This window comes from Neophocaena asiaeorientalis, unplaced genomic scaffold (genome assembly GCF_003031525.2).
Source record: "Neophocaena asiaeorientalis asiaeorientalis breed wild unplaced genomic scaffold, Neophocaena_asiaeorientalis_V1.1 scaffold129, whole genome shotgun sequence".
Classification (NCBI taxonomy): domain Eukaryota; kingdom Metazoa; phylum Chordata; class Mammalia; order Artiodactyla; family Phocoenidae; genus Neophocaena; species Neophocaena asiaeorientalis.
The window spans coordinates 7,701,187-7,711,182 of NW_020172446.1; the positions used below are offsets into that span (position 1 = coordinate 7,701,187).

The following is a 9,996-nucleotide window of genomic DNA, read 5'->3' on the forward strand; positions in this document are numbered from 1 at the left end:
CCCCCGCCCCCGCCTCTGCAGGAGACCCTCCAACACTAGCAGGTAGGTCTGGTTCAGTCTCCTGTGGGGTCACTGCTCCTTCCCCTGGGTCCCGATGCACACACTACTTTGTGTGTGCTCTCCAAGCGTGGAGTCTCTGTTTCCCCCAGTCCTGTCGAAGTCCTGCAATCCAATCCTGCTGGCCTTCAAAGTCTGATTCTCTAGGAATGCCTCCTCCCGTTGCTGGACCCCCAGGTTGGGAAGCCTGACGTGGGGCTCAGCACCTTCACTCCAGTGGGTGGACTTCTGTGGTGTAAGTGTTCTCCAGTCTGTGAGTCACCCACCCAGCAGTTCTGGGATTTGATTCTATTGTGATTGCGCCCCTCCTACCGTCTCACTGTGGCTTCTCCTTTGTCTTTGGATGTGGGGTATCTTTTTTGGTGAGTTCCAGCGTCTTCCTGTCGATGACTGTTCAGCAGTTGGTTGTGATTCCGATGCTCTCGCAAGAGGGAGTGCGAGCACGTCCTTCTACTCCGCCATCTTGAACCAATCTCTCAATTTACTTATTTTATTTATTTATTTTTGGCTGCATTGCATCTTTGTTGCCGCACACGGGCTTCCTCTAGTTGTATTGATGGGCTTCTCATTGCGGTGGCTTTTCTTGTTGCGTAGCATGGGGTCTAGGCACACAGGCTTCAGTAGTTGTAGCATGTGGGCTCAGTAGCTGTGGCTCACGGGCTGTAGAGCACGGGCTCAGTAGTTGTGGTGCATGGGCTTAGTATCTCCGCGGCATGTGGGATCTTCCCCGACCAGGGCTCAAACCTGTGTCCCCTACATTGGCAAGCAGATTCTTAACCACTGAGTCACCAGGGAAGCCCATGGGGTAGCTTCTTTGAGGAAATAACATTACAACTAGGATGCAAAGGTTGAGTAACAGTCAAGTGTGGAGAAGGGGTTACTTGCAAGAAAGTGCATGTGTGAGGGCCAGTGAGAACAAAGGAGTTTGGCCTGTGTCTGAAAAGTTAGAAGAGGCCCTGAGGTAGAGCACAGTGGGAGGTTTCGCTGCAGAACTAAACTTGGGTCCACTTGTCCATGCACGGTAAAACCAATCTATGTACACTGGGTTGCGGTGAAGGAAAGTGCAGTGCTTATTGCAGGCGCAAAGCAAGGAGACCAGGCAGCTAGTGCTCAAAAGGCCCAAACTCCCTGATGGCTTTCAGGGAAAGGTTTTTTAAGACAGGGTGAGGGAGAGGGTTGCAGGGTGCGTGATCAGCCTGTGGACAGTCTTCTGATTGGTTGCTGTTGAGGTGACCAGGAGCCAACATCATCAACCTTCTGGTTCTAACAGGTCTGGGGTCTACTGCTTGTGGGCAGCACACAGTTAACTTCTTCCACCTGGTGAGGGTGTCATTATCTGCAAAACAGCTCAAAGGACGTGGCTCAGAATGTTATCTATAGCCCTTGAGGAGGAACTAAAGGTCTTTGACTTAGTTTAGCTATTATTTTGTCTTGCTTGACTGTTTTCCTTTCTTTGTTTTCTCCCTTCTCTGATTAAATTTATTCTTTGGAACTGGGGGAAAGCCTAGGAAGCTAAAGTTTTTCTACAGACAGGAGGCATATGGAGGACATTCTGTCCTGGGAAGGCCACATAGGGTCTTGCTCAATTACAGTTTGCCCTTGATACTAATAGCAATTGGGGGGAGCCTTTGAAAGTTTTAGCTAGAAGCAATGTGATCAGATTGGGACTTTTAGAAAAGAATCAGATTTAGATCTGAGAACTTGAATTCAGGTCCCCTTTTACAGATAGTAGGTGGTGACCTGTGACCAATAGTAGAGGCCCAGGCCTCCTGAATCCCATTTTGGGCTCTGGACCAGATGTTTTCACATGAAGCCAGGAAGCGGCTGAGGTGATAGCTTTGCCTCCTTCTCCCAGTGACCACCTCTGAACCCTTTCTCTGACCACCAATGAAGATGCTCACGTTCATGGTTTACACACCCCACCCCCTCTCCCAACCTCCCTGGTCCTTTCAGGGACTTCTCTAAGTGGGAAGGGAGGGTTCAGTCCTGATGCAGGGTGAGTCCTGCTGGGGGGCATGGCGAAAAGTGAGCTGATTTACTTAACCATTCCTCTATTGTTGGGCAGTAAAATTGTTTGAAGTGTTATTATAAAAAAGACTGCAGTGCATGTCTTCACATCTATATCATTTTGAGGGAATTTAGTAAGCTACTAAAAGATAAAAACTTGTTTCCAAATGCTTTCCAGAGTTTTATCAGATTATACTCATTAAATGAAAAGGACCAGTTTTATCAGTGCCTTCCTAGTCCTTTAATGTTTGCTCGTTTAAAGAGTTTCCTTTCATTTGAATTTCTTTGCAAGACAGTAAGGAAAGTAATATATTGCTCACTGTTTCTTGTGTCTGCCTCTTTTGGTCTTGCCTTCTTTACATTTTCCTCTAAAACACCAGGTATCCATGAAAATATGAAGGAGAAAAGATCAGGACACATTTAAAGTTAACACCTTTTATTTTATAACCAAATTAAAATGTCAGAAAATACATATACTGGTCAGGACCCAGAAAATGCTTGATATCTCCCCCCTTTAATTCTGTGTGCTGGCCTAAGGGGAAACAGCTGAAAGAAAGGTATCTTTTGTAGAGAGCATTCTTGGGTCCACTGGAGAATATGCTCTGAGGAGAGTTGTACCACTTGGAGAGGTGGGGGGCAGGTTGGAACCAAGTGGAGCCCTTTTCCAGACGTGCAAGATGCCATTCCAAATGGGGTGATTTAAGGACTTCCCAGGGCACTGCAGACCCTATCTGGGGTACTCAGAGACACCTGGAGGAAGTCACATTCCCCCCCTTTATCCCCAGGGGTCAGCTAGCCACTGAGAAAGGAACTGATGGGCTTGGGGGGCACAAAAAGGCATCCGTGACTGATCAGTCCTGATGACCACTACATCAGGAGTAAAGGGCACTTTGCACTTTTTTTTTATATATATAAATTTATTTTTGGCTGCACTGGGTCTTCGTTGCTGCCTGCGGGTTTTTCTCTAGTTGCAGTGAGTGGGGGCCACTCTTCGCCGCATTGCGGTGGCCTCTCCTGTTGCGGAGCACGGGTTCTAGGTGTGCGGGCCTCAGTTGCTGTGGCTCACGGGCTCTAGAGTGCAGGCTCAGTAGTTGTGGTGCACGGGCCCAGTTGCTCCGGGGCATGTGGGATCTTCCCGGACCAGGGCTCGAACCCATGTCCCCTGCACTGGCAGGCGGATTCTCAATTACTGCGCCACCGGGAAGCCCGCAATTTGCTCTTTCAATGGCTGGTCCCTATGATGTCACGTTAATAGCACCCAATTTGAAACTTTCCCATTGGCCAGCATCATGGTATTCCAAAGGCATGGAATAGGTAGATGGCTTTAGGCCAGGGCTTGAACATAAGCATAGACAATTCTTGTGATACTGAAAAGTCAGCATGGAAAGATCTTGAGAGGCTAGCATGATCATCTTCCTGATGAGGTACACCGAGGGAAAGGGGCTTTCCCAAGTTTGCAAAGTGCTCACGTTCCTGCTTCTCTTCTTCCCACTTCAAAGCCAGTTTCTGTAAGATTAATGAGCCTCCCACTCATTCACCAAGTTTCTGCAAAAACGTGGGCAGGGGTGATGCTGTGCAAAAGCATGGGAACTGGCTGTGTGTGACACCATCCAGAAGCTTTGATGGGGGCCACTGGCCAGTCTGGCTTCCTGAACATGGGGCCTCTGACATGTACGGGAGAGGCCACCTGGAAAGCTTTGCTGGACTTGAAGAAACAGGTTAAGTCCTCCATGGCAGTAAGTTTAAAGGGGCAACCCTTAAAATTAAAGAACGTTAACTTGATGAAAGCCTCACAGAAGCTGCTCCAGTGACACCGTCTGCATTCCAGTTCCTCAGTTGCTCTTTCTCACGTCTTTTCTACATGCGGTTCCCTGACCTGGATGCTTCCCCCATCACCTAGTTACACTGCTACTAACCTCTCTGACTTCAACTTGTGTGTCACTTCCTTGTGGAAACCTGGCCCCTCCTCACTGAGGACTCTCAAAGCACCCCATCCCGTTTGTGATTGATGTGTGACCTCTAGACTCTGAGCACCTGGGCAGGGACCGTTTCTGTGCTGCTCGCACTGTGTCACCAGCATTTAGTGCGACACCTGACACAACAGGCACTCAATAAATATTTACTGACTGTGAAGGAGTAGCTGTAGAGAGACATTTCCATTCCAGTATGAAACAAATAGCACAGCTGTCCCGAAGTGTTACGGCTGCTGCCAAGTGATTCCAAAAGCAGGTTAGAAGAAGCCAGACCCAGCTCCTCAGTGGCCGTGACCCCTGCCCTTTTCACTCCCAGACATATAAGTAACATGCTGTGTTATCATATCCAAGGGTTAGCCTTAGAGAGGAAGTGAAACCACAGCAAATCACCTGGAGTTTTCACTTTTCTCTTCAGACAGCAGGTTGGGCTTGCTGACAGGTCACCTAGCAGCCCAGGGGAGGAGATGCTTGATCTAGAAGGGGTCCAGTTCTGGGGACCACGCCCCTGTGCCCCAGAGGCCAGCCTCGCCAGAGACCTTTCCACCCCTCCAACCCTCTTGTCCAAAGGCCCCAGTGGAAGGATGTTTTCTCCCCGCTCTGTGCGGAGGAGAACCAGAGTCCTCCCAGAGAGGGTGCTCCCTCGAGTCAGGGCAGGTGCTCACACAGCACCCAGGCTTGCTGGGTGACGGGCAGCACTGCAGGCCTGGGCTGCCAGCTGGTTTCAACAACCATGATTGAGTTCTAGACCCCTCCCCTTGCGTTTTCGCTGGGGCTCCTCAGCCAGTGCAGAGGGAGAAGCGAGCCAGCCGGCTCCCTAGCCCAGCATATTCTCTTGCATCTGACAGAGGAGACTTGGTCTGACTGCAGGCGGCAGGAAAAATTCATTTCCTGAGGGAAGGCGTGAGTAACCCAGTGGATTCTCAGCAAGACAGGTGAGCCTCTTGGAATTGGTAACACAGGTTGCCTCTGGGACGGGTGGGAGGGAAGCTTTTCACTTCTGTTCTTTTGTACCTCTTAAATTTTGAGTCATTTAAGTATGACCTAGTCAAAATATTTTAATTTAAATGAATTGAGCATAATGCCACTTTCCCAAGGGAGGGAAGGGGGGAATCTGCTTGGTCTCAAGGTAGCTTGCGCTAAGTCTGACCTGGAAATTGATGCCACTCACCAAAACTGACCTTTTGAGAACCAGGTTTTGTATATCTCCTCAAGCACTGCTTCTCAACCTTTCACGTGCGCATGAATCACCTGGGAGTCTTGCTGAAATGAAGGTTCTGATTTAGGGGGATGAGGGAGGGGCCTGAGACTGCATTTCTAACAAGCTCCCAGACGATGCGGATGCTGCTGGTCCAGACCACACTTCAGTAGCAGTGCTTTACAGCCACTGAGGGAGGGGGTTGAAGGCCAACCTAGTAACAACTGTTTCCACCTGACGACTGAGCGCCATTCATCATCTCATTAGCCCTTCAGATGGAGCCCTAGAGGAGACAGGGAGGGAAGCCGGGCAGGGACACTGCAAGCCCCACAGAACAGTGAGAGCCAAACCACACAGGCAGATGTGTCTCCCATCTGGGTGAGACGCTATCCCCTGAGCTTCCCGAGGCTCTCCTTCCTCATGGCCAGCTGCCTCCTCACAGGTCCAGTCCTTTCCCAGTTGCCTCCTTGGCCACCTTTAAATTTCACCCCTGAGGGCAAGGCCACATGTCCCCTTGGGTGTTGGCCAAGGTCCTTCTCTGAGGAGCCATCATTCGCTCTAGGGATTTGTGCAGGTCTCAGCTAGAGGCTGGAGGAAGGCCAGAGTCCTGGGCCCAGCTGTCATGTCTGTCGGCTCTGAAGGGAATTACATACATGCCCCCCTCCCTGGGGGCCAGGTCAGTGTCTCATTCAAGCATCTTTTGGACAGGGCCCAGCCCGTAGCAGGCATCAGTGTTTGTTGTGTGAATGAATAACTGAATGCCCTACTAAGTTCTCAGGAAAAATGAAGACACTCTAGGCCCCTGGCCTGCCCTCCACCCTTCCCTCCCCAGGGCCTCTTCTGCATGAGCCACTGTGGCCACTGGGAGGCTCCCCTCCGCACACACACAACAAAAGGCTTGTAGCAGGATCCCAAAGCGCAGGAGAGAGGGCTGTGCCTGGAAGCCCCGTCCCATGTGGATGACGATGACTCTTCCCAGTTCAGAGCTGTGGGCAGTTCTGCCCTCAAATCTTCACCAAATCTGCTGTCAGCCAACAGCTCTGGCTATGCCTCCACGGTCTGCAGGTTCTGCAGCTGCTCCACATTCACCTTTCCATTCCCCTGGTGGCCAGACCTGTGTGTGGGCGGGTGGGGGCACACAGGGCACAGAGGACGCTTGGGAGCCCTGCAGGCAGGGACGGCCTCCCTAAAGGCAGGCTCCGCCTGCAGAAGCCTCTGGCTGGCAGCGCGGCATGCAGTGAGCGTTCACAGCAGCAGTCTGAGGGGCTCCCTGGCCGCAGCCCAGGCACGGGGAGGCGCTCAGGCCGCGGCCTCGGGAGCTGGCCCAGCAATGAGCAGCCGCTGCGGCCCCACAGCAACAGGCGAGGCTGGCCAAGACCAGCAGGGCAACCGCTCTTTGCTCTTGTAGGCGAAGGAGCTCAGGTGAGCACCCAGGAAGTGACAGGGAGCGCGTGGGGGGCTGCTGGCACAGGCCTACCCCAACAGATCTCCCAGCCTCTCCATTGTTCTTTCCTCACTCCTCTCCATCCTTTGCCTTCCCTCTCCATCCTGGCTTACCGCTCTCCCTTTCCCTGCCCAGGCCCAGCTCCCCACTGGAGGCTGCCAATCGCTGAGTCAGCAGAGAATGGAAGCTCGAAGCAGAGGGCAGCCAGCCCCAGGTCAGTGAACGCCTCTGACGTAGTTCACGAGAGGAGAGTCAGGGAACCCTACTGAGCTGGAGGTTCCCCTGTGTCCAGCCCGCCCCCAGAACAAAAAGGAAAACAGGCCCAGAAAGGGCCAGGCACCTGCTCAGGGGCACATAGCGAGGCAGGGAAGCAGAGCAGGCCTGAGGGCTGCCTCCTGACTCAGCCCAGGGCTCCCTCCCACGCCAGGCTGTGGTCAGGTCTACAGAAAGTGCCAGGCTGCCCAGGGCTTCTGGGCAGTGCTCAGGGAAGGGTCGCCTGCAGGTCACCTGTCAGCACAGCCACCACTGTCCTCAGGCTAGGGCAGCTCCAGAATTTCCACATCAAAGAGGAGCTTAGGGGGAGGCATCTGATGAGGCGTGGAGGGATGATGGGCCGGTAAGGCAAAACAACCTGATGGAGAACTGGATTCTAGGAACCCACTGCCCAGGTTCAAATCCCAGCTCTGCCATTTATTAGCTGTGTGACTTGAGCAAGTTACTTGACCTCTCTGAGCCTCAGTTTCCTCATTAGAACAGGAGATATTAATGTCCACCTCATTAGGTTGCTGAAAAGAGTTCACATGTACAAAGAACTCAGAGCAGTGCCCAGCAGAGTAAGCCTGAGTAAATGATAGTACTGTTACTGTCTTAACGTGGGCACAGCATAGCAAGCAGACAGGTTTGTGGTCGCTCAGGGGTACCGGAGGGTAACAGGCATCGTGGAGGGGCTAAAGCACCACCAGCACCCCTCCCCCCGAGTCCAGCTTGGATGGGCTCTGCTGGGTCCCTGGCATCCTGCCTTGGGGCCAGGTCACCCAGAGCAGGGAGCACAGTAGCCAGCTGGGCTGTCTCTGCGGGCCTCACTCCTGGCCCTCGGCTGGGCAGCCCCTCACCTGGCAGGCTGGAGGAGCTGCCGGCACACACAGCCATTCTCCTGGGCGCCGACTCCATCCTGCACCTCTGGCTGCTCCGCCAACCGCGCCGCGTCCGGTGCCACGCTCTGCTGCGAGGACTCTGCCATTCGGGCGAGGACCTCTAGGTCCCTGGGCAGGACATGACCCATTAACCCTGGCCTGTGGGTCCCACCTCCTCCCTGGGACTGGTGAGCCGCTCGCCCTGCAGGGGGCACCCCTCTTCCCCCAGCAGCTCAGCAGGGGTGGCAGGTGCAGTCAGGGCTCAGGGCTCAGCCAGAGAACCAGGGCTATTCTCCTGGGCGCCGACTCCATCCTGCACCTCTGGCTGCTCCGCCAACCGCGCCGCGTCCGGTGCCACGCTCTGCTGCGAGGACTCTGCCATTCGGGCGAGGACCTCTAGGTCCCTGGGCAGGACATGACCCATTAACCCTGGCCTGTGGGTCCCACCTCCTCCCTGGGACTGGTGAGCCGCTCGCCCTGCAGGGGGCACCCCTCTTCCCCCAGCAGCTCAGCAGGGGTGGCAGGTGCAGTCAGGGCTCAGGGCTCAGCCAGAGAACCAGGGCTGGGGTTCAGTCCAGGCAGATGATGCAGGCTGGCCCTCCGCCCCGTCCCAGGTTGGGGTGGGAGTGAGGGAGCAACGCCCGGTGCATTTCCTGTCCCAGCTCCTCTGAACACACGAAACACACACACACACACACACACACACACAGAGACACGCACACACACCCTGCCCTAGGCCCCCAGAGTGAGGGGGGGAAATCCGTTTTTTTTCCTTCCCTTACCACTCCACTTCCCTCAACCCCAGCTCACCAGGACCACCAAGTCCAAGAATCCTAAAATTGTAGGTGCTGGAAGGCACTGTATGTAAACCAACACTTTCTCTCATCTCACAGAGAGAGAAAGTGAGGCCCAAGGCGGCCTGGGACTGGTCCAAAGTCACCTGGGGAGACAGTGGCAGGGCCAGGCCTGGAAACGAGGTCTCCTGCCCATGGCCTGGGTGGTCTTGTCTTCTGCCAGCTGCTCTGAAGTAGAATCCAGTTTTGTAGAGCCGGTACTCAGAACATTCTGCCTTACCCAGCCCTTCCAAGGGAGCTCCCCGTATTCAGCCCTGCCTCTACCCGCCAAACGCCGACATGAAACCAGGGTAAGAGTTCTGAGCCCGGGAGCGGGAGAGGCTGACCTAGTGGGCTCCCCGAGGGCCGCTGGTTGGAAGCATAACTGACCTCACTTCCTCATATTTCTTGTCTCGGTAAAAGTGGCTCTTTTTGATGAAGTAGATGAGTACCAAGTCGCAGAAGAAAGACCCCTGCAAAAGAGTTGGGGTCCCTGACTCAGGATCCTAGACTTCCAGAGAGCACCCGGCCACTTGACACCAACTACATCCCATTTGATCCTGCAGCAACCCCTGAGGGGGGCTGTGCTCAGAAAGAGGCATCTTTGTCCAAGGCCACAAAGCTGCTCCATGGTAGAGCCAGAGTTAGCCAGTGGCCCGTCTGACCCCTCAGGTTGAGCACCCCGCACTACCCTGATCCCGTCGGATCACGCCTTCAGCCAGTGTCTGCTGAGCACTGCCCTGGGGTGCGGGAAAGAGTAAGCCAATGAGACTCTCTGGGGACTCCCCCTCTGGTGCAGGAGGCGGGCATATAAATTAAGACAGTGACAATGTCCCATGATGGGGACAGGAGCAGGGGCAGCAGAGAGAAGTTGGGACCCTACTCAGCCTGGGGAGGAACATCTGGGCTGAGTCTTGGGGCTGAATAGGATTTTATAAAAGGAAAAAGGAAAAAACGCCCAGGAAGGGTACCGCAGAGGAACAGGCTCGTCATGCCTGGGAGCAGGGCCAGGAACAGAATTCTGGCATTGTGGGAAGATCCCTCTAGTAGGCAGTGAGAGAGGGACTGGAGGGTATCTGAACAACAAGGACACCACAGCAGCGGTCAAGGAAAGATGAGGAGGGCTGAGCCAACCCAGCGGACCGACCCACTGACACCTGAACACAAGCTCTTCAGACCAGAGTGGATGGCGCAAATACCAGTCTCCTCCACCAGAGGGCGACTCCACCCACTGCACAGAGAGGAGGGGGCGGGGGGTGGGAGAGGGTTGATGGAGGACCACAGGTGAAGCAGGTCCTCTGACCCTGGGCATTGCACAACCTTCCCTGCCATACCACCCCCCCCAGATGCCAAA

The 9,996-nt window shown here is 54.1% G+C and overlaps 1 protein-coding gene across 1 annotated transcript in view; it reads right to left on the reverse strand.

Annotated features, from left to right (window-relative positions):
- Positions 1–3,136: 3,136 nt before the first annotated feature.
- The window catches only part of P2RX5 (purinergic receptor P2X 5), a 19,444-nt gene continuing 12,584 nt past the window's right edge, over positions 3,137–9,996 (reverse strand). The window contains exons 11-13 of the mRNA XM_024736143.1: positions 9,033–9,115; positions 7,789–7,938; positions 3,137–6,346 (exon numbers count right to left, since the gene is read on the reverse strand). Of these exons, the coding sequence (XP_024591911.1) occupies positions 6,277–6,346; positions 7,789–7,938; positions 9,033–9,115 (303 nt within the window). The 3' untranslated portion in view covers positions 3,137–6,276. The remainder of the gene's footprint in view (positions 6,347–7,788; positions 7,939–9,032; positions 9,116–9,996) is intronic.